This window comes from Lissotriton helveticus (assembly GCF_964261635.1).
Source record: "Lissotriton helveticus chromosome 1_1 unlocalized genomic scaffold, aLisHel1.1 SUPER_1_unloc_12, whole genome shotgun sequence".
In the NCBI taxonomy this organism is placed as follows: Eukaryota; Metazoa; Chordata; class Amphibia; order Caudata; family Salamandridae; genus Lissotriton; species Lissotriton helveticus.
Genome location: NW_027611651.1, coordinates 1,053,316 through 1,080,216, shown reverse-complemented (window position 1 = coordinate 1,080,216; position 26,901 = coordinate 1,053,316). Strand labels below are relative to the sequence as shown.

The window sequence follows — 26,901 nt, the reverse complement described above, 5'->3', positions numbered from 1 at the left end:
CATGGTTTGCGCACGTGGAGTGGCGCAGCTGGCACCGGAAGTACAGGTAACAACAGCAGGCCGGACATAAAGGAAGCATAGCTGCCAAGGTTTCAGATTGCTAAGTGTGACATTTTTATAATGTCAGCGTAATTATGAGTGACATTTCAACTACTATGAGTGACACTTTTTTCGCAAGGAAAATCAAGCAATAAAAACATCGGAAACATAAATATCAGAAATTACACCCATTTGCGCAAAGAGAACTGTAAGAAGATTTTAAAACGGCAGCAAAGTACTGGAAATGGAAGGGTACACGCATAGCTTAGAGGTCACAAACCCTCTGCAGACTGTAATTTATCTCAAAAAGACACATTGAGCAATTTGATAAAAAATTAATTCGCTGATAATAGCAGGGTGTGCGGCGCCGCCCGTTATTCATTAACAACCTGAGGCTGAAGCTACGTTGCATTGCAAGTCTAAGCAATTAACATTGAGACACAATTAAGCATGGTGGTGCATGCAAGCCTCAGGAGAAAAGATTGAGAGGGCTCGGCCACCACCCCCGGTACTTCACTGTCTTTCAATTTGCCAAACTCGGCCCTAGTGTATATCCGGACTAATTGACAGTAATACCATATTTGTGGATCGCAGATTGTGTGAATCATCGAGGGAACACGTACCTCAGGGCATGCCTATGTAACAGTTTTGCACTGCTGACATTGTTTAATAAAAAGAAGTAAAAAAATTTAAATACCTTGATATGTCCCTTATGACAACTATGCACCGTTTCAGTCTGCATCACAGCATTGTTCACCCACATGAAAGAAAGAAAGGAGTAACCAAAGAAGTAGACTTAGAAAAGCCAATTCGGAAAAATAGATTTCCTGAGAGTTTCACGTTAAACTTTAGGAAAACTTAAAGAGCAGAATTTATAATGGCTTTATTGGGCGGGTATAACATGAGCCTTTAGCCTGTAAAAATGCTGTTTAATCTTTGAATATTAAAAGCAATATTTTTTGCAGGTGTATGTAGCGCTGACTTCACTCGGAGGTGTTATAATATGAAAACCCAATGGCAGTTCTCGGGGTCGAGTGTATCTCCCAGCTGTCAGTTCCTGTGAGTTGGAGAGGGAGCGCGACCTTCAGTGGCAGGAGGAGGAGAGGTGAAAGGAGGGCGAAGAGGCGGCTGTGCAGGGGGCAGAGTTCACAGAGCCAGTGCAGCGGCCGGGACCGTCCGTGCGTGACTGCACTGCTGCCCATCGATGGTGCACTCTGCTGCAGCCTGTTCTCAGGCTGCCTGGCCACTGTGACTCAGACTCGTCCCGGGCCCCCGTGCAGCTCGCCAGCCGGACTCTCACTGTGAGCCGGCGGCTGCAGAAGAGTTTTGCGCACCTGGGCCGCCTGTCACAATCATGCCTCTGGCGCGGCCGGCGATGCACACTGCAGGCGGCAGCTGAGCTCAGCTGCTGCATGACTCTAGAACCTCACCTGTGGCTCGTCCCCGCATTAGCCCGTGTCTGTGCACGCTGGAGGTTGTCATTGCCCAGGAGAGACTGCCTGACTCGCGCGCGCAGCACACCAACGTGCGTGCAACGTGCCACAAGTGCCGCGCCGCCTTGCCGCCTCCAAAACAGTCCCGCCTGGGGCGGTCCGCCCCCCTCGCCCCCCCTAGCTACGCGGGTGATCCTGGAATGTAAATGGGCTTGGAGGGGAGATAAAAATAGAAAGTATAAAAACCCTAGCCTGAGGTGTTGAGATAATAGGTTTGCAGGAAACCTGGCTATGCGACAATACCCCCGTCTTTGAAGGTTTTATCCAACTACATAAGCCTGCAAGAAGGAAAAGATTTGGTCGCCCGGCTGGGGGCATTATGACTCTTGCCTCGACTAAGATAGCGAAAAGGGTCATGATTGTATATACGACATGTAAATGGTTACTGGTCAGTGATGTATCCCTGCTGGGCTCTGAAGGGTTGTATAATCACACGATAATTGTAAATGTCTATATTCAGTGGGGAACAAACGAAGAATATGAGGTAGAAATGAGACGTTTTGAAAATGATCTAGACATTGTGTGAGAAATTTGAAAATTATACAATAATTGTAATGGGTGACTTTAACCATGAACTGAACCCCTTGAGAGATGACCGGTGGTTTAAAGACCTCTTGAGCTCAAATAATATATCCCCAGCAATGTTTCCAAATTGTACTATTTCTAAACAAGATGTGAAGTTGGGCACATATTTGGGACTAAAAGGATTGTTTTGCCTAAACGGCAGATGGGAAACAGACTGGCCGGCAAAGCAGACCTTTAAGATAGGTTCCCAACTTTGCCCGATTGATTATGTATTCATTCATGTGTGGAATTTTGAACCTATTAAGGGGTTTCGGATAACTCCTTGTGATGGTAGTGACCACAATATTCTGCCTTTTGTATTAGCAAGGGGACCCCCAAGCTCTAGAGAATTAGTTCTCCCTCAACAAGCAGAGTACCCTAAACATCGGACAACAAGACTAACAGAGCAATATATTGAAAAGCTAGCTGGATTTTTACAGGAAGTGGGTTTGGAAGATGCCAGGACTAAGAAAGTGTCTTGGTTCGATGAAAAGATAAAAGAAATGGCGCAGTAGAACTAAAAAGTAAGGAACCATGCACCATTGCTAAACAATCAATGCAAGGCAAACAGCCTAGCTGGTTTAACAGGGAGTGTTTAACTAAGAAAAGAGAAATAAGAAGAGAAGAAAGAAGTCTGAGGAAAAAACATGATCCAATAAGGCACAAAAATCTAAGTAATGTGAGGAAAGAGTATAAAACGTTAGTTAGAAATTTGAAGAGGGCATTCAAAGAGAAATGCTGGGTAAACTTGCTGGAAATTATTGAACCTAAAAGTTCTGGAATTTGATAAAGGAAACATCAGGACAGGCTAACGGGGCTATGCCCTGTGTAGTAGAGGAAGCAGCATGGGTATAATATCTGGCGGGTGGGTATATCCGTTCCTGGAGTGAGGCTGTGGTAGATCTAAAACCTCTATTTACAACAGAAAAGGTAAATACAATCATAAGAAACTTAAACCTAACCCGTGCCGCAGGACCTGATAATCTACCAGCAATTATCATAAAATTCCAGCAAGATTGGTGGGGGGAATTTTTTCCTGTATGTTTTTGGCAATAATGGAGTCGGATCCCTGAAAAGTGGAGAGGAGCAGTAATCAGACCTATCCACAAGAAGGGAGACAGAAAAGCCCCAAAAAAACTACAGACTTATTAACTTACTGGATATTGGGGAAAAGGTATTTTCCAAAATAATTCTGGGCAATTTGAAATACTGGGTGGAACAGTGGTCGATCGTGCCAGTGGAACAAGGAGGTTTTATGATCGATCACTGTTTTGCACTGTGGGCTGTGACGCGGAAGTCTGTGGAAAAGCAGGGGAAGCTATGCTGCTGCTTCGTAGACTTCCGCGCTGCATTTGACCTAGTGGATAGGAGATGCCTTTGGGAGTCCTTAAGAAAATTCAATATCCCAGAGGGGTTCTTGGAAATTATCCAGGAGCTACACAAACATAACTGGGCGCAAGTCATCAAATATACAGACGGAGACTTGACACCTAAAATATTGATTAAGAATGGACTAAGGTAGGGATGTGTATTAACCCCCTTATTGTTTGCAATATGTGAATAGAAGTGACAGCCCTATGATGAATGGGAAACATCTTTCCTGCTTGCTGTACGCCGACGATTTGGTAATCTTCAACCAAACGGAGATTGAATTGCAAAGGAAGTTATCTGCCTTTAATGAATATTGCTTGGCTAAACGCCTGACTGTAAATACGGATAAAACTACATTTCTATGTTATGGGAAGAAAATCCAGAATTTTAATTGGTATCTGGGTTCTATGAAATTAGAAATTGTTAATGAATATAGATACCTTGGTATTTGGTTCGAAAAGTCTTTAAAATGGGACATCCATCTGGTAGTCCAGAACGCCAAAGCCCATACATCAGGATGTGGGCTAAGGAAATTTAGCCATATCTACGGGGATATGTCACATAGACCGTTATTGAAAGCCTATAAGGCAATGATACCCCCACAAGTGCAGTATGGGGCCGAAGTCTTGTGTTTGAGTGGGAAAAATAATTGGGACATTGGGGAAGGGAAATGTATAAAACCATTGATGTCACTACCTGGCTCCTCGATGATCCAGGCAATCCGATTGGAGCTAGGATTGACATCATGGAACATACAGGTACAAGTGGCCCTTTTAAGATTTTGGAAAAGATTAGGATCTGAGGAAGTTACAAAAGTGTCACAATGGTGTAAAGAGGAGATTTTGCACAGTGACTTAAATTGGGCCAATGTGACTAGAATGAAATTGTGCGCAATGTGCAAAAACCTAAAAGTAAAATTTGACAAGGGGACACTGTCGGTTGAAGCTTTAAATGGGGAGATTAGAACAGCAGGAAGAGAAGTATCCAGGCAAAATGACATGATATACCTGAGAAAGAAAGTATCAGTACATTATATGATGAATAGCTGGGAGAATGACATGTGGTATCCCTATTTGGATAAACTACCTAACGCTGGCTTAAGAGCTGAAGTACTCAGATAGAGAATAGGAGTCAACCATTGGGTATCTCATGGAAACAGAAAAGCAGAAATGGTACAATCTGACGGTAAATGTCGCTGTGGATTAGGTATCAAGTGCCACAATTTACACATTTTATTAGACTGCCAAAAATTTGTGCCACAGGGGAAACTGTTTTTACGACCCATTTAAAAAAAAATATGGTATAACTGAGCGCCTGCTAGCAATTAAACTACTTACTGACATGCAAAACTTTGATATAGCAATCGCTATGGCAAAATATATGAAGGCGGTAAGAAGGACCCTGTTGGAACCAAATATGATTAGATAGAAATTGGCATGGAAATAAAGTGAAACATGCTCAAGTAAATTGTGTTTAGGCTGTAACACTAGCTTTAAGTTATATCTCGAGACTGTATTTCTCGTTGTAATTTTATGAGTATTTTTATAAGAAACTTGTAAGTTGTGGGAGGGAGGTAGGAATTGCCCTTTTAAGGTATTGACTTTTTAAGCGGTCTAAAGAAAGGTACTTCTACTGACTGACTGACTGACAACACATCTATAGTACAGAAGAATACATCAATGTCAAAAATGTATTTAAGGAAATAACATAAAAAAACAAGCATTTGCAATGCAATAGGTTGTGCATCTGCGAGAGTTTAAGCTATTGGCATTGTAAATGACCGTGCCTTTCATTTATCAGTTTACAATACCAACAGCTGAAACGCTTGAAAATGCTAGACTTATTTCATTTCAAAGAAGCGGCCACCATTGTCCTGGGCTACCTGGAAAGTGAAAGCAAACATGGTGCTCTGAATCTTGCAAGAAAACGTATAATCCCTGCACAGTTGGACAAACTAATTAAAGAAAATAGTGCTTACAGAAAAAAGAAGACATACTGTGTGACAACAGTGAGGACAGTTTTTGAACTCCCCTTATGTACTACCTCCCTTTGTTATAAACCTAAATTCAGTCGCCTTCCTGAAGCACCATATTGTACTTTTAATTTGAATTGTATAAAACGTATTAAACACTGAAGAAGCCACATACAGCTGGATCGGTCATGCTGCATGAAGGGTCGTGCAGATGTTGGTGCAGGTGGGGTGTGGAGATTTTTGGGGGAATGAAACATACTCATCTAAAAGGTGTAGGCGAGTGACAGATCTGGATACCTGCGTAAAGGCCAATCTTGTTTAGTGCTTAACAAGGGATCTCATAATGCCTCGTCACCGGTAGTAAGCGCTATATAATTACATTTACTACTTAAATCCTCCTTTTAGGAAAGGAAAAAAACTTGCTTCTGTGCGCTCTCAAAGTATTTAACTAAACCTAATGCAAAAAAAAATATGGTTCACTAACAATTATAGAGGCAGCTTTCAATTTTGACAGACTGGTGGTATGAATCCCCCTCCCCCCGGGCACAGTTTATAGGGTGGGGTCCATGCAGACTCTGCCCTTCACCAAATCTCTTACACCCTGCGCACAGAGCGCTTATTGGCTTTTTCCCTGTGCCCTCTTAAAGCACCACTCATAGGTCCTTGGAGGGAGCCTACCCCCGTCCTCTTACACTCACTACCTCTTCACCAGCGGTTTGTTGCTCTCATCTTCGGCTTCCGCCATCTTCACCAAACAGGGCGACGTCATCGATTCACGGCCACTGCACACAGCGACAGCCGGTCTCCACGGCGACCTAAAGACTCAGAAAGCGGTGAAATGCAGCGGCCATCTTCGAACTGGCTAATTATAAGGTAACAACGTTGCGTTTCTTGAAACATCAAACAATCCTTCTATGCAGCCATACTCTTCAAGAGTTTCTTTTATTGACTGCATTACTAAAAGTTTCCACAATCCATAATGACCACCAAGTCATGCCACTTACCCATAAAAACAAAAGAAGGACATCAGTAGGAACGTCATTATGACACATTATGGTGAATTTGCGATTTTAAGAGTCTGTGAACAAATCTGTAACTGCGTGTTTGAAGAAACCAAACAAGAACAATTTGAGTATTTCCTTTTATTGCCTTGTTATTTAATCAGACTCAAATATTTGCTTCAATGCTGATGCACTGGTATTGGCGCCACACCCACAGGCAGGCTCTGATCCTCTTTCAAGACCGATTCATGGGCCTCGGTGCAGTATTGATGGTCTGTGCTGTGTTTTGCCCCAAGGAAAAAACAAAACCTGTCGTCCGCCGCCTCAGAGCCAACCAGACTCACCACTTGCTCAGTTGGCAGCGGTAACAACAGTCAAGGTGCCATCACTGGAAACAATGTGAGCGCCTCTCGGGAACTCTGGATTGTTTTTTTTCACGGCTGAGATAGACCACCTGCTGCGCAGCTCCTTAAAGCTACAGTGTTGTCGACGAGCAGGTAAACAAACATGTGTCTGCCTTCTAGTGTGTGCGCTCGGTAGGAGCGTGTCAGCGCGCTGTAGGAGCGTGTGAGCCTGTGAGGCAGAGAGGAGACACCATTCACGTGCATATCGCCTGTCTGGGCATGCACATGGTTTGTCTCCCTTCGCGCATCAAACCCACAACAATAGCCCCGCCAAGGCGATGCAGCGCATGCGCTGTGTTCGCTAGGCGAGACCTAATAACCACAAGACTGGCCAGACTGGCAACAAAAATTCAAGAATCTCATCTCACGGTTATTCATATTGCAGGAGAAAAAAACGTGAGAGCAGATTTTTTTGTCAGGATACCATTTCATTGAGTCAAGCGAGAAGGATGTTTAGGATGAGGTTGAGGAATGTATCATTGCTAGTGTGGAAGATAGTTTCTTTTTTTCTGACATGGATGCATGGTGTGATGCTCTCAGAGAAGACGTTTTATTGATTTGTTGTGAAATTGATGACCACAGGTTGGGTGAAATAGAAGTCAGTTGAAAATATGTTGCAACCTTATTGTAATGTGGCAAATGAATTATCTATAGAGAATACTTTGTTGATAGGAGGAGAGAAGTGGACTCCTCCTGATTGCTTTAAACAAAGAAGTTTAGAAACTGCCCACTCATGTCACCTAGGAGTGTCAGCCACTAAATGTAGGATAAAGCATGATTTTTGATGGCCTGGTTTGGATCGTAAAGTGGAAGCACCCGTGAGAGGGTGTTTGCAATGTAGTTGAAGTGATAAATGTTTGCACTCCTGTTTGAGGTGCATAATTGCCATGTTCACACAGGACTTGGCCTTTCCCCCTCCTCCTTAGTCTTAATACTTACATGATTGTCTTGCAATTATAGTTCATACCATGAAATCTTGAATTTCAAAATGTGCTGAACTCAGCGCGCTAGCCGTCCATCTGGACATGGGAGGAGGGGACCTGATCTACTACACTTATTTCGATCAGAGAGGATGAGTAAGCGGTGCTCAACAGACTGAAATCCTCTGGCTGTGAGTGTCTGTAGTTTCCAATTGACCTTTTGATTGACCAACAGTGTTTCATCAGGCCCCTCAGACCTCCCAATAAAAATGCGAGTAATATTCACTTAAGATTTATTTTAGAATGAAGGTATATTCCATGAAACCAACACATCTATAGTACAGAAGAATACATCAATGTCCAAAATGTATTTTAACATTAACTAATCAATTCATAAACACTGGTAGGAAACAAGGAGCTGCTGCATCAAAAGCATAATGTAATCCCACATCTAAAAATCATTATATGTTTGTTAAACATTCAAAGACACAGGCTAACTACAAGGATTCCATAGACTTTCACACCAATGATTAAACGAAAGCTGCAGAGATATGTCCCAGAGACTCCTATTACTTGCAAGTAACCCAAGCTGCTGCTTCCGCCTAAAAGTGATTTGTTATTTCAGCGTTTATAGAGTAACAGTGTTATTCTTGCCTTCTTCAAGGCAGGGTTTATAGAAGTATGAACAAGCAGAACACTAGATACAGCTCGGTATGACTGACACAGCCTTTCTTGCATTTTTGTTTGGTAAAATGAGCATCAATAAATTCAGTGATAACAGAACTTGTAATTGAAGAGACAAATGAGTGAACGGCATATACTAAATAAGTTGTTGTTTGTATTATTTAGTGTAGAGAACAACCACTATGCTCATATCTAGCTTTTATTCTAGGATATTTTTGGACAAATGTTGTTAGTAGCTTGCTTATTTTGCATGTTGCGTGTCAGCTTGTCTTGGCTCTTCTAATGCTTGTCACTCCCCCGGAGTAAAGCCTCTTTGCCATCCTTCTGATTGGGCGACTTGTATAGTTTCACTGCTCACTCTTAAGAACTGCGTTTGTTTTTTGGTTGAACACTCCATGGGTGTGCACGTGTTTTGGCGTTATGGATTTACGGGTTTTATCACTAATCCCTAAATCTTGCTGAAAGTACTCCTGTCAGTCCAAGCATTGTTCATTCTGTTACTTTTACCAGTCGTGCGATCAGGTGTGCTTGGATGTTGTGCTTTATAACTCTGTTTCACTCAATAAAAACAAATCTTTCTTTTCTATTAGTCCACATTATGCTAGTCTCCCAAAGTGTTTCCTGGTGCTTCATGTTTCTTCCTGCCTGTAGAGAAACGAACAATCGCTGATAATAAACACTATCATAATTCTACAAGTATCTATGTTTTTCTTCTTTCCTGCTAGCCGGGTCTTCTATCATCTACTTTTCATCATCTGGTATTTGAATGTTCCAAATAATTATAATGTTATAATTTTCTGTAATTCCTTAATCTCCCAATAACTTCACTTGCTTGCTCCGTTGTATTTCCACAGATGTGTCAGTATTATTGTTAATGTACTTAAAATCTTGATGAATTCCCTGCAGCTCAAGGATTATTTCAACGTGTGATCAATGACGGTGTGTTTTTGCTTATGTCGGTGTAGAATTGATAATCGACTAAAGGCCTTCACACATTCAGTGCAGTTGTATGGCTTTTCCCCCGTGTGCGTTCTCTGATGCATCCTCGAGGATTATTTCAACGTGTGATCAATGACGGTGTGGTTTTGCTTATGTCGGTGTAGAATTGATAATCGACTAAAGGCCTTCACGCATTCAGTGCACTTGTATGGCTTTTCCCCCGTGTGCGTTCTCTGATGCATCCTTAGGTTTGAGGAGTTACTAAAACTACTTCCGCATTCGCTGCAATGATAAGGTTTTTCCCCTGTGTGTGTTCGCTGATGACTTTGCAGCATTGATAACTGAGTAAAACTCTTCACACATTCACTGCACTTGAATGGCTTTTCCCCCGTGTGAATTCGCAGATGAATCCTTAATGCTGAAGAGTCATGAAAACTACTGTCACATTCACTACAATGGTAAGGTTTTTCCCCAGTGTGTGTTCGCTGATGACTTTGCAGGTATGATAATTGACTAAAGTTCTTCACACATTCACTGCAATGGTATGGTTTTTCTCCTGTGTGAGTTCGCTGATGAGTTGTGAGGTGTGATAACAGACTAAAGCTCTTTCCGCACTCACTACAATGGTAGGGTTTTTCCCCTGTGTGTGTTCGCTGATGCCTGTGTAAGACGGATGACTGACTAAAGCTCTTTCCACATTCACTGCACTTGAAAGGTTTTTCCCCCGTGTGTGTTCGCTGATGTGTTTGTAGATATGGTAACCGACTAAAGCTCTTCACACACTCACTGCACTTGAATGGCTTTTCCCCCGTGTGTATTCGCTGATGATTCCTTAATGTTAAGGAATGTCTAAAGCTTTCTCCACAATCATTGCAATGGTATGGTTTTTCCCCAGTGTGTGTTCGCTGATGTCTTTGTAGGATTGATACATCACTAAAGCTCTTCTCACATTCACTGCATTTGAATGGTTTTTCCCCTGTGTGTGCACGCTGATGATTCCTTAATGCTGAAGAGTAACTAAAACTACTCCCACATTCAGTGCACTTGAATAGTTTTTCACCTGTGTGTGTTTGCTGATGGTGATTTAGTTCTGATGACAAACTAAAGCTCTTGTTGCATGTGTAAGGTTCTTCTTTCTTGGTTAATGTCTCTGAGTCTGGTATATATTCGTCTGCATCCCATGACTGTGTTTCCTGAAGGGCAAACATGGCTGATAAAGCACGTGTGTTATTCTCACATTCCCTGTATGTATGATATTTTGCACATTTGCTTTCTGATTTAATAAAGTGCAAATGTCACGAAACACCTGCCACACTCAAGGTCACCAGAAATCTGTCACACTCATAAAGAGTGCAAGGCTTCTTTGTGGGCGATAGTGTCTTTGGAATGGGTAAATACTTTGCACAGTTAGGGATAATGATCCATCTTCCTTCTGGTCGGCACAAACTGGGCCATAAATTTGTATTTTAGATAGCAGAACTCGTCTTTCTTTTACACTTCAAGTGTCTGGCTCTACGCCATTGTTCTTTTCTCTGGTTCCTGGGGTTTGGCTAGAAAGAGTTTACCATACACCGAGCGCACTGAATGGTGGTCTGTTATCATTTTAAGAAAGCAGAGCACTGCTGTAAACACATCATTACAATCTCAGGATCAAAGTTGGTGTTGGACACCTGCTTACAATAGAGGTGCTTTGTCAGTGTTGTTGTCTTAATTTTCCAGAGTTAATTTCTTAGTTTTGTGGAGTGGAGATGCAGGGCTCAGACTCTTAAATTCACTGAATTGCCCTGGACAGCTTCTTCCAGGATCCGTCAGTTAACGTTCAGGTTCGTTAATATGACGTTGCTAATGCCGCATTGAATACTGGAGCTCAATTCTTCATTGTTTTTGCTGATTTACAGTAGTGTCTTCTAAATCCATTATCATTTCATGTATTCAAGGCTTGTTTCCTGTTGGATGTAAACAGATGTTAAATTACTAAATGCAAACATGAAGGACTTAAATACATTATGTTTAAATTGTGTTACAAGACATTTCTTCTTTACCATCTTTGAACGTTACAGAGGGATTTTTCCTCATACACGGATATTTAACTAAAAGCTCTATCGAAGAAGTCACATCTTATTTACTTCAGAAAAGGAGGTGATTTGCCAGTGTTTACAAAGTAATTTAATAAAGAAACTGCGATCACGGAGCGCCCACATGCTACAGGTACAGGTTTAGGTAGATGCATATGGTTAAGAGTTCATTTAAACAAGAATAGATTGTAGAAAAAGAGGACTCAGGATGAGCTGCTGTTTCTTCAGTTTCGGGAAGTGTATAACAAAGGTACCTCTTCAGGAAGTACATAACAAAGGGAATGCAAGGCACATTGTTTGGAAGAAGATATACTACGTAAATTACTGTTATCCATTTATAGGTTGTATTTCATTTTGCAGTTCATGTTATGACATTGCTCTATTGCTCTTGTCTCTGACGAGACTGCAACTGTGTATGTTCTGTTCACGGTGTGCAAACACCAGGTGCAGGATGTTTTTATCTTGTGGGCTTTCTTGGAATATGCTTGCAGGCAGTTTCGGTGCACCCTGTGTGCGCCTCATGATTATAATGATTTATTGTTTGTCAACTGTCTTCAGTGTACTGTTCTCCTACGTGGCTCAACGTGTGCTAGGCTGCTGATTGTAACCCAAGGCAGGACAGTGCAGTTGGTAGCTGGCTGTTCTAATTTGAGCAAGAGCTAATAAACGTTGGTTCCTGACTGCTTACAACTGTGCTTGTCCATGCTTTATTTAGAAGAGTAGTTTGGTTTAACCCCTTGTGTGCTCGTGACGGAACCGTTCCATCACGAGCCTCGGGTGGGCTGTGCTGGTGACGGAACGGTTCCGTTACGGCCCGCTTGCCGCGCCTGCGCAACGCGAATTCCGCGCCTGCGCTGAGCGTTCTAGAAGTGGCACAGTCCAGATACCTCCACCCAGTCGTCCGGTGTAGTATGTAATTACAAAAAGAGTCTCCAGACAGGCCTATTTCTGAAACAATGGCATGAATAAACTAAATCCCATCCAGATTTGCAACAGCCAGGAATAAGATCCTTTGAAAAAGTGAAGTTGGGTTATTTGAGCCAATATTTAATGGCTAGGGAAAGACAGGGAAAGATTTGATTGTTACAATATGAAGCCTTACAATGTTGGGATGTACATGCATGGGTCAGAAACTATGGGGTCCACTTGGAGGGAACAGTAAGGAGACAAGCACAAGCCTACAAAAGAAAGAGAACGCAGAAAACTGGTATCAGTACTTCCCAACACTAGAACTGCACCCACTGATCGACGATTTTTGGAGGTAGAAGGGGATGACGATGAAACCAGAAGATTTAGATAAGACACTCCAATGACCAAATAAGAACAGCACAGGCTAGAACACATATATCATGCCATAATGAAAGAGGGTTTAAAGGACTATGGTGACAAGTTTCCGGCCAATTTTAACTTTAGGATGAAGTACCACCCACTGCGAATAGTCTTTGACCAAATAGATTAAATGTGTAAGGATTGGTTTATAACTTACCCCCCAAGTCAGGGTTATACTCAATTATCCCCACTCCAAGATGCTAAAGACATTGAGGAACGTTTTAAAGATACTCATTTACTCCTCTCGGCCCAGACGGCTTATTTATTGACGTTTACCAAACGGTAGACAAGATATTGGACTACATAGATGAATGCAGAGCCATACCTGGGCGTTGAAACAACAAAACGATAAGGAACAATGGTCCTCCCAAGCTAATGTAGAACAGACAGCAGCTCCCTTGTGCGTTAAGCGCAGTAAAGCCTTGCCACTTCTAGAAGGACCATGCTCTGGAAGTGACAAATTCAAAATATGTATGCACATGTCACATGGTCATGCAATGAACTAACTTTTGCCACTTAGTACCCCGATATACGAGAAAACAAGGAAAGGTGGTATTCCCATTCAGAGCGCACATTGCGGGTCACTTTCATGAGATTGGATGATATAGAACAGATGTTTAGTAGAAATTAGAGCAGGAGGAGAAGATGAAGGAGAAGAAACAGGAAGTTAAAACATAAAGTACTAATATAACAGAACAATAGGGGAGGAGGAAGAGAGGGAGGGGGCCCATATGAGGACCAGTTCAGCCCCTCCCAACTAGGGAACACGTTTGCTCCAGATACATGCCATAACTGCAGCAGTCCTGACCATTGGGTTTGAGATTGTATGTACCCCTGCCTACTGAGAAGGCGTGATAGGAGTAGGGGCAGAGGTAGATACTAACTCTGGTTTCCGGTCATAAGCAACAACGGGAAAATGGCCCTAGGCAGAATAATAATTACTTTAACACCATGCGGCAACCACGGTCATGATGCATAAAATACCACGCTACGATTATTACCATGTGGAAGATGAAAACTAGGGAGGCCCAAAAGGAGGATGAATAGAAGTGTGTTGCACCTAGATTTAAGAGGCCCATATGTGCTGGGGACTGTAGAGAACAACGCCGTTAAATTTCTCATACACACATTGGCCACCACCTCTTCACTGACTAAACAGACCTTGCCCCAGGGCCCACTCTCCGGGAAAGTAAATGTGCATGTGGGGTTTACCAATGTGCCAATCACCCGTCCCATCACCCAGCCCTTGCACTACGGTCATATAACCAACATTAATGAATTTGTAATCTCAGACAAGTGTGCCTTTGACCTTTTAGGACTATATTTGTTGATGAAACAAAAAAGCGGTCATCAGGAGTATAGCAGATGTGATTTATTTGGAATGCGATTCAGACAATGTGGCCCTGATGACTAGATCTGTGTTATGAGGATGTGGGCGTGGGAGGGGAAGTGGAGGTTGTCTCAGTGACAGTAAGAGGCTGGGAAGCAGAATATCTATATCGAGTTCAGGAAGGGCCTCAAAACTTTCCTCTTTTCCCGAGCCTACAATGCTTAAACCCCCCTCCGCTCCTGCCTGCTTCCTCACAACCCAACAGCGCCAAGAAACCGCATGATAAAAGTGCGCTATACAAATGTTTTTAAATTCAAATCTCTTTAAACTGGGTTTTATTTTTATGGTACGCCTGGTCCGAAAGGTGAGTCTTTCTCGTGCAAACTCCAGGTTGTTCGTGGTGGCGGGGTCTTGTGGTTCTTCTGGTGGACGTCTGCTGGGTATGCTTCTGGTACGCCGTCTCCGGACCACCAGGGAAAAGAGACCAACAGAGGGAAACCGTTAGTTAATGGCCTGATATCGGCGTACCCGACTTGGGACCGAGTGATAGTGAGGGAACACCCGTGCTTTATACAGAATGAACGTGCTCGTGTTCGTGTTCAGGGAGGTAGGCTGTGAGGAGAGCGGGAGGGTTAAGGAGGGAGGACGGGTATGGGACCACACACGGGAAAGACACACACAGGGATGTTTACACTATCTACAAAGGGGCGCTCTTTTTCCCCACCCAGGTTGCCCAACGCCGCCGTACCTGAGAAAGCCACACTCCTCCCTCGGGAGTGTGGCACGGCGGAACACGGGGTCATTGGCCTCCTGGCTCTCCTCCGCTCTCGTCTTCTCCGTTTTCTCCTCTCTTCGTGTCCGGCTCCGCTCCTCCGCTTCCGACCTCCGGGATGATGACACACCTCCCGTACAGTACTTCCTGCCTTTTGACCAGTCTGGATTCTCTGACGTCAGCAGGGGGCGGGGTCTCATCCTGATCGTCACAGGCCCAGTTAAAGGCGCCGGGGTCAATTGCATCGTCCCGTTCTGACAAGCTGTCCCAATCTGCCCTCGATGAATCAGTCTGTGGGTAAGGAGGGGAGTTAGGGACAGGGGTCCACCAGTTCTTAAGGTCCCGCACCCCGACCCCGTTACACACCTCCCCCCCTGGATTCTCCCGATCGGGGAGAATGGGCACCCTAGATAAATAGTCTGCGTTGCCATTGTCTATTCCCTTTTTGTGCACTATTCTAAAGGAAAAGGGTTGGAGAAAAAGAAACCATCGAAGGACTCGGGAGTTCTGGGTCATATTCTTCTGCATCCACTGCAGGGGTGCATGATCCGAGTAGAGCGTGAAGGTTCTCCCCTCCAAGTAGTACCGCAATTTGTCCACTGCCCAGCGAATCGCAAGACACTCCTTTTCTACAGTCGGGTATTTGCGCTCCCTGGGGTGGAGTTTCCGACTGATGTAGAGGATGGGATGTTCTAGCCCGTCCTCCCCCTCTTGAGACAGTACAGCCCCCACCCCAGTATCTGAGGCGTCTGTTGCCAGAGTGAATTGTTTCTCATAGTTCGGGGAAATCCGCACTGGCCTGGATGTGATGGCTCTCTTTAGAGATTCAAAAGCTATTCTGGCGTTTTCGGGTGGGGGTTTTCCTCGGTTGAGTTTCGTGTTCTTTTTGAGGAGGTCCGTCAAGGGAGTGGCTATTTTGGCAAAGTCTTTAATGAACATCCTATAATAGCCTATAAGACCTAAAAAGGCACGTAGTTCTCTCGTGGTAGAGGGAAAGGGGGAGTTGGTTATGGCGCATATTTTCTCCTCCTGTGGTGCAATCACCCCCTCCCCCAACATAAACCCCAGGTATTTTACTTTGGGGAAAGCGGCCCTCGACTTTTTGGAGTTAATATGGAGGCCGGCCTTTTGTAAGGCTGTGAGGATTCTGTCTATGTGCTTTAGGTGTTCCTCCCATGTCAGACTTAAGATGACAATGTCATTGAGGTACACCGAACTGTACGCGGTGTGGATGGCTAACACTTGGTTCATCAAACGTTGGAACGTTGCTGGGGCTCCATGGAGCCCGAACGGCAACACGTTAAACTCAAATAGGCCATCGTCAGTGGCAAAGGCAGTTTTATGTCTGTCGCTTTCACGCAGTGGCACCTGCCAGTACCCTTTTGTCAGGTCCAGGGTCGTGATGTATCTGGCTTCCCCTATCCTTTCTATCAGCTCATCCACTCGGGGTATAGGGAAGGCATCGAAGGAAGATATAGCATTTAAAGCCGGGAAGTCCATACAAAACCGGGTGGACCCATCCGGTTTTGGAACCATCACTATGGGCGAAGCCCAGCTACTTCGTGATGGTCGTATGACTCCCAGTTGAAGCATGTCCCTGTGGTCTCTGTGATCCTATAAGGCCCCTTCCATTCGCTTCTGAACTTCTGGGTGGAAGAGGGTAGAAGGACTAAGGCCCAGTCACCCTTGTTCAGAATCCTCCACTTCTTACCCTTGTCGTAATATTGCTTTTGTTTGTCCTGGAATTTCTCCAAGTTGGAGTAGGCTAGGTCTCTTAGTTTGCCTAACATGGTTTTTAATTGAGTGGTATACTCCAACAGTGATCTTTGATCCACCGCTTCTTCTCTTTCCCAAGCTTCCTTGGTGATTTCTAGGAGTGATCTGGGCTGTCTCCCATAGAGAAGTTTGAAAGGAGAGAACCCTAGGCTGCTTTGTACTTGCGCCCGCAGAACATAAAGGGCCAAGGGCAACATTTTGTCCCAGTCTTTGTTTTCTGCGGTTAACATTTTCTTGAGAGTGGTTTTAAGTGTGTGATTGTATCTCGCGACTAAACCATCCGTCTGTGGGTGGTAGGCCGAGGTACGAATGTGTCGTAGATCTAGCATTTTGCATACTTCTGTCATCATTTTGGAGACAAAGGGAGTCCCCTGATCCGTGAGGATCTCCCTCGGAAACCCTACCCTGGAAAAGAGCTCGATCAGTTTTTCAGCCACGTTCTTTGTGGTCGGGGTACTGAGGCCAAAGGCTTCAGGGAATCTAGTGTTATAGTCTACTATGACTAAGGCATACGTGTGTCCCCTAGTTGTTCGGGGAAGGGGACCTATCAGGTCCATTCCCACTCTCTCAAAGGGGATGCCTATGATGGGTAAAGGCTGTAGGGGCGCTGCGGGTGGCCTGCTCATATGCTTTTTTTGGCAGACCTCACATTGTTTACAGTAGGTCTCTGCTGTCTTGTATATACCAGGCCAAAAGAATAAACGTACAATACTTTGAAGGGTCTTCTCGGCGCCGCTATGTCCTGCTGTCAGGTGAGTGTGGGCGTAGAACAGTATCTGGTCCCTAAAGTCCTTTGGGACAACTAGTTGTGGGGGTTCACCTGCCTTCCCTTCCCTATATAACAGGTCGTTCTCAATCTTGAACTTGGGATACCCTGGGGTTGGTGTCGTCTTTTCTCTATGGGCTGCCTCCCAGGCGTTCATAAGGGTTGGGTCATTGGCCTGTGCAAACTTGAATCCCCTATCTAACTCCCATGGTTCCGCTGTTAGATGGGCTGTCCTTCCATCTCTCTCCTGAAGAGGGCAAGAAAATCAGGGTTGTCTATCCCTATTATCAGGTCCTCTGGTAGGGTGTCCACTACTCCCACTTTCACTGCACATGGATCCCTACCTATAGGCTGGAGGGTGATGTGGGCTACGGGGTAGGGTTTTACATCCCCATGTACACATCTGAGGTATACCAGAGCATTGGGACCTAATTGGGAGGGAAGGACTAGTTTTGTCTTTATCACCGATTGTCTACATCCCGAATTTAATAGGGCTTTCACACATTTGCTATTAACGTAAAAATCCTTACGTAAAAGGATGGTCCCATCTCCGCCGTATACATTACTGCTTTCGGAATATAGCCGACCTCCATAGGTTCTTCCGTTGTTCGTTTTCGGGGACACATTCTGGCGATGTGGCCCCACTCTCCACACTCGAAGCATTGTGGACCCCTGGTGGCGGGGATCTCATATCTCGTTGGCCGAGTCCTCATGTTTTCCGGGGCTGGCTTGTTGCTCTTCTTTTCCTGTTTCATGATCCCTGGGGCGGTTTTGGTTCCCTTGTTGGCTTCCCAGGGGAAGGATCGTGGCATCGCTCTGTTATAATTGGAGGCCATCTCAATGGCTTGTTCTGCTGTTATGCCGGAATGCTGTCTCAGCCACCGTTGGGTGCCGTAGGGTAAGGCCTCCATGAATTGTTCCAGGTATATGCTCGACATGACTTCCTCTTTAGTACGACTCTCTGGCCTCAACCACTTGTCTGCAGCCATTTTTAGTCTGAGGTACAGAGTCTTGGGATGCTCCCCAGCAACCCCTTTTTCCTTCCTGAACCTGAGTCTGTAGGCTTCGGCGTATACCCCCAAGTGGTCTAGTATCACCGCCTTGATTGTCGGGTAGGGGGTCACTCCCGCCTGGTTGGCTACTTGATATGCCGCTTGGGCTTCGCCGGACAGGAGGGGGGCTAAAAAGAAGGGGCACTTCTCTTCCAGCCACCCACAGGCTCTGGCTGCCCTCTCAAAATTGGGGAGGAAGGCATCGGGGTCCTCACCAGAGATGTATTTCTGCAACTGAACCCCCGATGGATTCGGCCCATAATTCCTTCTCTCCGTAGGTATAGGCACACCGGGACTCGGCACCACTTTCTGTAGACCCTCCAACTGGGCGACGATGGTGTTCTTGAACATGTCCCTGTCCGCATCTGCGGTCGAGATCTGCTGGCTTACAGCCCACTCCAGCTTCTGTTGCCCCTTCCGACCTCCGGGGTGATGACACACCTCCCGTACAGTACTTCCTGCCTTTTGACCAGTCTGGATTCTCTGACGTCAGCAGGGGGCGGGGTCTCGTCCTGATCGTCACAGGCTCAGTTAAAGGCGCCGGGGTCAATTGCATCGTCCCGTTCTGACAAGCTGTCCCAATCTGCCCTCGATGAATCAGTCTGTGGGTAAGGAGGGTAGTTAGGGACAAGGGTCCACCAGTTCTTAAGGTCCCGCACCCCGACCCCGTTACAGTGGACTATTAAACATCCCTCCTAAGTTCTAAAAGGGATAGACCACAGAATTTGGGCCACGCACACCAACCACACAGGAGGAATAAATACAGACCATTTACATGTTATAGTAAAACACATGCTTCCCCAGGATACTGCAATACAGAATATCAGCGGAGGGTTTGAAAGGATTACATAAGATTGTCGGGGATTTAGTAAGAGAGGACATAGTGAAAGAAATATCAGGGAGCTCCTATGACAGCCCCATACTCCCGGTCTTGAAAAAGGGGGACGCTAAGAAGAAAGGAGATCAGTAGCGGTTCATAGTTGACCTAGGAGAGATTAACAAGATAATTGTACCCCAATTCCCTGTTGTGCCTAATGTTTTTCATATACTATCTAGGTTGCCCCCGGATAAGTCCTATTTTTCAGTGATCGATTTAAATAATACTTCCTTTTCTAGCTCTCTTATACAGACAGCTTACTGTTGCAGGAGAGGGTAAAGAAACATGCATAACAGATGCAGTCAGACTGTTGAATTCTTTTAGCTACTCACAGTCGTAAGGCTTCACCACACAAAATACCGTTTTCTCAAACTGAGGTGGTGTATCTGGGTCACCTTTTGTGGCAAGACGAGTGGCGCCTGGAGACTAAAAGAGTGCAGCCCACCCTTTTGATACCTTCGCACAGCAGCAGGTGCATGCCTTCTTGGGCATGGCCAGCTGTTGTCGACACTGGATACCGAAATTCTCAATCATTGTAAAATGTTTCTTAAGACTGACGAGAATAGACGTTCAGGAGCCCAGGAGCATGCTGCTAGATTCCGGACTCTGAAGGACATATTATATAGTGCACCGGCTTTGGGTTTTCCAGACTACGAAATCTACTTTCATCTGTTTGTACACGAAAAGAATGGTTGTGTGTTGTCCATCCTCACGCAACAGCAGGGTGATCACAAGCGCCCATGTGCCTATATTTTCTACAGCACTAGACATGGAAGCTCAGGCCCTTCCCCGGTGTCTAAGGGCAATGGCAGAAGCTGCAGTCTCCCTTCAACAAGTGGAAAATTTGGTTATGGGACATACGGTACACGTCTATCTACCTCACTCTGTGGAATTATTGTTAAATAGAACAAAGACGCAACATTTTACCAATGCTCGACTGACTCGTGAATTGTGTCAATAAATGCAAGATACCTGAGAACTCTGCCCAGGCAGCAGAGCTGATAACACTAGACAGAGTCTGTGAACTAGCCTTGGGGTAAAGGGTGAACATTTATCCGGATAGTCAATATGCCTTATTGCCCACAATTATGGTAGATTATGGACTGAGAGAGGGTTTATTAATTTACAAGGCGCTAAAATACAACAAGGGGTGTTGATATCGAGATTACTGAATGCAGTGTCCTAACCTGCCAAAGTGTTGGTGATAAAATGTAGTGCTCATATGAAAATAACTGATGATATGAGGAGGGAAATTGATTTTGCAGACAAAAGAGCCAACCCCACTATCCTCACATATGTAGCCCACTTTGACCCTGACATGGCAAAGGGGCCCCAAGACATTAGCCCTGAAGGAATAGCTAAACAAGTTTGAGGGTGAATTGGATAAATGGGCCAAAATGGGCACACAAGTTCAGGGTTGTTGGATGACTATGGACAGAATACGATATCTCCTGCCTGATGCCCCCTTATATTCAAAGACTTTGATGATGCTCCACCCCGATCATCTGGGTCGGGATGGATGGACCAATAGTATATTGCAGTTTTGGGCAAATTCTAAGATACGGAGAATGGCTGAGCAGTTATGCCAATGCTGTGTGACCTGTGCTCAGTTCTATATAGGCAATGGAACAAAGGTTCCACCAGGACATTTTGCCCCCCACAGATGCCCTTCAAGGAGCTCCAAATGGATTACATTGAAATGACTCTTATTAAGAGATGTCGGTATACTCTGGTGGAGGTTTGTACTTTTTAACTTGCGTCTACATCCACCACTGACACCGGACAGAAGTATACCCCCTCCTGAACCTCTGACACCGCAGAGACCACAGTATCATCTCTACCCCAGACAAACTTTTGGCTCACCAATTCATTCAGCATCTTCTTCCTCTCAGTCAGTGTCACTAATTCAAATTCCAAGTCCATCTTTTGAAGTCAACCAGTGGTAGACTTTCTATGGAGTTCATACCCATGAAGTACTGGGGACATCTCACGGCCTAGTGAGGGTGAACAATAAGGAACCGAGGGCGAACGACCTGGATGGATAAAGACAATGTTAAAGGGAAAGTTCTGCATTCCATTAGTTCTCACCCTTGTGAAGAACACAATCAGAACGTTTCCATACAAATGATGAATGCTTATCACAAATAATTAAATGTACCATTATTTTGCTGAACGTACATTATGGGATGACATTTCTTCACAGTCTGATACATGGGCCCGGATTTTGCTGAAAGTAATATTGACTATAGTAATTTCAAAATTGATTGTCTGCCTGTGTATGAATATGCTCCCCGTCTGCTGCCAAGCCTGTGCTCAGCTATGTACCCCTACCATGAGCAACATTCATGTTTCAGGTGCCATGACTGAGCGAGACCAAGAGGGAATGGAATGGAATGAATGCATATAGATACGGATTGATTCTGATATTAATGTTGAACAATTGTTCTAGGGGTGGATTGTGGAAGTAGATATATTTCGTGAAAAACTTTTCATCCATTTTATAAGTTGTACGTCATCGTGCGGTTCATGGTATTACATTGCTCTTTTGCTCTTCGTCGGTGGAGAGACTGAGACTGTGTACTTGCTGTTGATGGCGTGCAAACACCAGGTGCAGGATGTTTTAAGCTTGTGAGTTTTGTCGGAATGTGCTTGCGGGCAGTTTCGGTTCACCCTGAATTAGCCTCCTGAAAATCGCCTGACCACAATAATTTATGGTTTTCCAACTGCCTTCAGTGGAATCTTCTCCTACGTGGTTCGAAATGTATAAAAGGCTGTTCATTGTAAATCCCCAGCAGAACAGAACAGTGCAGTGCAGAACAGTGCAGTTGCTGGCTGTTCTCGCTTGAGCTGAAGCAGATAAAATGTGCTTCCTGATGTTGGCCAAAGCAGTGGAGCATCTCTCTGCATGCACACAGCAGAAGTCAGGTAATGGTCTGATAGTCAAGTGCCCATGGTTAGCAGTGCAGGGATTACACGCTTCCTTAAAGAAGCTCGGCTGATAAGTACAAACAGAGGAGGTGTACAGGTAGGTGCATATGAGGTACAAACAGAAGAGGTGCGTGTTCCTCCCAGGGGCGGTTCTATCTGCACTGGGGGGGAGGGGGGTATTCATGTATATTGTATCCTACTCCTACTGCCTCACAAGGGTACTTGCTTGCATGAGTGTTACCACTTCACCCTTTTCTTGAGGGGACAAGGCCTCAGAAAACACAACACCTTGAGGCCGCCTACCTCGAGGAGAAGATACAGGCCAGGGCCCATGTGTCAGACAGTATGAGCTTGGGAGACAAAAGAATCTTAAGAAACACTCTCTTTCTCTGGGAGTTCCCACAACAGATCCAGGGGTTCATTAGCTATTACTCCACTCTTTTAAACTCAGACTCCTTTTACAGCGCCTCTGGTACTACACCTGCCCTCTAGGCACCCTTCCTGTAATGCTGGTCTCTCCTATAAATGATTGCAGACCTGAGGGCTGATGTAGGGTTGGCCGGACAGTTTACTCCTTCACAAACGTGACAAATATTGCAACTGCAACACCTTATTACAATTGCCTCAGGATATAATGAACTTGTAATAAGGCGGATGGGATATCTGTCACATTTGTGGCGCGGTAACCTGAACTCTAGATTAGAGGCCGCCACCCTGACACAGAGCATTTTTTTAACCTGTTCAAACTGCTTTTAAAATTGTTGTTCACCACCTTTTTAAAAAACGAATTCACCAGTAATTTCACTCTGTTGCTGCCTGTTAATTGGGGAATTGAATCTGTTTGCCTTTGTATAACTTCGGTAGGAAAGTTCACTCACCCATAGATCCCTCTGACTGCTAGAGCGCTCCAGCAACTTCCGGCCTCATCCCAGGGTCCTGATTACGTGACCGCTAGGAGGGGCTTGGCCAAAACAACTGACATAAATGCCAACCACGGCGCGGGAGCGCCGGTGGCACGCCAAAGGCAAGCCCATCTGTGCCCGTCCGTGCTCGACCATGCTCTTCATGCCCAAACACTTTAAATACACCTCACCGGAGATCAGAATGCTCCACTCGGCCTCCTTTAAGCCCGATGCTAAAACACTGACTCGCCTGCGTCACATCAACATAGCTCAGACACGAGACTTGTTCCCTGAGGTCAGGTCGCCCATCAACCACTCCCTCCAGCAACGTACCCAGGCCAATACACCCGGGCAAAAAGACATATCAATTCTCTACCTCCATACTTGATCACTAGTCAAGGTAGACTCATCTACCTTTGAAACCGGCGACGTGATAGAAGTGAACGATACGCCAAACAAGGCGATTGTATGAGCCACTGAGGTTGGACGTGAAACTTGATAACATTCAAAGACATTCTTCTGTCTTAATAGATAATAGGAAGAAAATCCTTAGAGATTGGCCAACAAAATAATAGAAAGGTGGCTGTCTTGTCTGACTTTGGGACTCTTTGATACACGAAAAATTATTTGGAAATACATTTACTTCTCATCGAACTGATTACCTCCATAGTCTCATTACCTCTTGCCCTGAAGAAGTCCTCTGGACGAAACGCGTTGGCTACGTTTTTGTATGAAGAAAAAAGAATAAAAGAAATGTTTAAGTCGCACTGAACGGATCCTTTACATTCTTACTTGATTATTATTGTTTAAAGTGGGGAGTGCTGAACCATTGTGCTGTTTTGTTAAGTTTTGGGCAATGCCCTTGGAAGCCTAGGGGTGTGTGGTTTCAGGTTCTTGGCACCCACATCCTACAAGCACTTAAAGACCAAAAAAATCTTAGATAGGTGCAGTTATTTTTGCCTCATACCCTTGAAGCTTTTCTGTTGTTTGTCACTAGTCAAGAACCATTTGGAAATGTTTACCCTTCGACCAGATATTCTCCTACTCACAGAAACGTAGCTCACTTCAGAATCTTCACCCGACATCCTAGCTGCCTTACCATGCGATTACTATATCCTACAAACTAACCGCCAGCATGGCAAAACAGGTGGCGGAGTAGCCGCTATTATTCACAAAAATCTGAGTTTCTCCGCCCTTACCCAACTCAACCCCCGTCACTGACAACGCAGTATTAAAACTTGAATCCAACTCATCCCCGCTCACATGTATATTACTGTACAGGCCCCCCACCTGTTACCCGACAAATCACACCTTTAGGGACCAACCACACCAGAATCCTCCAAAAGGGGACTTCAATTACTAGGCAAACGACCCTCAAGGAGCACCACACTCTACCGAGCTGACAGAACTATTAACAAACATGAACTTCACACAACAAATCTCCTCAGCCACCCACTCGAAAGACCCTACTCGAGATCAACTCTGGATCACCAACTTAGTAATGTAAACTGATACTTGTATAGCGCACTACTCACCCGCAAGGGTCTCAAGGCGCTTGTATGAATACCGCTGTGGAACCCATCCTGGCTTTCCCTGTGAGGTGTCCACTCCTGGGCACCCCCAAGGTGGAGTTCAGGCATCGTTAGCATTGTGGGGGCCATTGTGGAGATTAAGCAAGCTATTGCCCAGAGTTGCAGAGTGGGACCGGTGATTGGAATAGGCACCAAGGCGAGAATTATCAGGTCCGTGGAATTTTGAGCCCACGACCCGCCGAGGCGGGGAATTGAACCCTGGTCCCGGGCCAGACCTCTGCATCAGGGTCTGCCGCTCTAACCATTGAGCCACACTTCTCCAGTGACTTCAGTCCCTTCTACCATGCCGTGTGTTTGGTCTGATCACTACTTGGTAAAATTCTCCTTAAAGCATACGCTCAAGGGGGAAAGATGGCAAGGAAATGGTGCTCTATTGACAACAAGGACTTCCCCAGCACCCTTATTAACACAACCCCCACCCCAAAACCGATGTCAACCTGCACGAAAAATCCTTCTCGGCTTGGCTACTAGAGGCCAGCAACTTACACGCCCCACTCAAACGTATCACTCTCATTCGGCGGCATGAGGCTCAGAGATGGTTCTCCCCCGACTAAAACTCCCAAAAACACTCCGTCCGCCAAATGGAAAGGAAGTGGAGGCAGGACTACTCCCAAGAAAGTAAAACCACCTACATCCGATCCTTGAACAATTACAAAAAGGCCATATCCGCTGCTAACAATCAAACCAAAGAATTATTCAAAATAGTTGATGAACTGTCCAACCCTGAGAGAGTCCTACGTAAACCCAAGCCATGTCCAGCCCTATGCGACTCCTTGAATAAATTCTTCATCGACAAGATCACTGCCATCAAAGCCAGCATTCCCCCCAGACCCTCGCAAAATTTCACCCCGCTGACACCTAGGAACACCAACTCTCTGGACTCCCGCTAATCGACATGGAGATACTAAACAAACTGCTAGCCAAAGTAAAATCGGGCTCTCCCTTGGACCACTGCCCCCCCCCACGTCTTGAAAGAGGTCTTTCTGGCCTTCCCAAACCCAGCCCTTGCCCTAGTAAACCATTCCTTGTCTCAGGGCTGTGTACCCAATGCCTTCAAAGAGGCTATAGTGGTTCCCCTTCTGAGGAATCCCAGCTGACCCCCAGATGCTGGCAAACTACCGCCCTATTTCTTTGCTCTACTACATGGCGAAGTTGCTTGAAGCCCGTGTGGCTACGTGCCTGTCCAATTTCTTGGAACAGACGGAATTTCTTGACCCTAGCCAAGCTAGTTTTCGGCCAGCCCACTCCACTGAAACAGTAACCATAGCAATACTTGAATCCCTGCGAGAAAAGCGCGGACAGAGGTGACCACCAGGCCCTGGTACAGCTTGATCTCTCGGCCGCATTTGAGATGGTCGACCATAACACACTAATGGACAGTGTCAGCGAGGCAGGGTTCCAGGGCCCGGCACTTAGTTGGATAAACTCCTTCCTACAAAACCGCACTCGGACAATTCACTGCTCCCAAGTTAAAAACTTCTTGTGGGGTCCCACAGGGCTCCTCGCTCTCGCCACATCTTTTCAGCCTCTATCTACGCCCTCTGATAAGATCTCTAAAAGACAGGAAGGTGACCACCTTTAATTATTCAGATGACCTCCAACTTATGTTCTCAATCGATAACTCCCCCGAATCTATAACTGACTTTCAATCCACTATGACGTTCATCCAGCAATGGATGAACCTCAATCATCTAAAACTCATCCCCAGCAAAACAGAACTTATCTTGACAGGCGGAGGTCATAATCATTGGGTCCCACAATACTGGCCGAGCAACATGGGACCGCCCCCTGCACCCTCCACCTCAGTTAAAAGCTTAGGGATTATCATAGGTAACAACTTAGGAGAAGTGTGGCTCACCGGTTAGAGGCAGCAGACCCAGAAGCAGAGGTCGGCCCGGGACCAGGGTTCAATTCCCGACGCGGCAGGGTACGGGACCAATGCCGGCGGGCTCGATAAATCTCGCCTCGGTGCCTCTCTAACCATGGGTCCCACGCTGCAACTCTGGGCAATAGCTTGCTTAATCTCCACAACGGCCCCTTCGCTGCCGGGGATGCCTGGCTTCACCTTGGAGGGTATGTAACGTTTACAACGAAATTTTTACAACGCACTACCAT

At 45.3% G+C, this 26,901-nt stretch overlaps 2 protein-coding genes across 2 annotated transcripts in view; both read right to left on the bottom strand.

The window, feature by feature from the left end:
- The window catches only part of LOC144805494 (uncharacterized), a 250,234-nt gene extending 238,906 nt beyond the window's left edge, over positions 1-11,328 (bottom strand). The window contains exon 1 of the mRNA XM_078672039.1: positions 9,573-11,328. Coding sequence (XP_078528165.1) covers positions 9,573-10,595 — 1,023 coding nt within the window. The 5' untranslated portion in view covers positions 10,596-11,328. The remainder of the gene's footprint in view (positions 1-9,572) is intronic.
- Positions 1-26,901, bottom strand: part of LOC144805503 (uncharacterized) — a 1,226,074-nt gene that overhangs the window by 326,924 nt on the left and 872,249 nt on the right. The gene's annotated exons all lie outside the window — the stretch shown is intronic.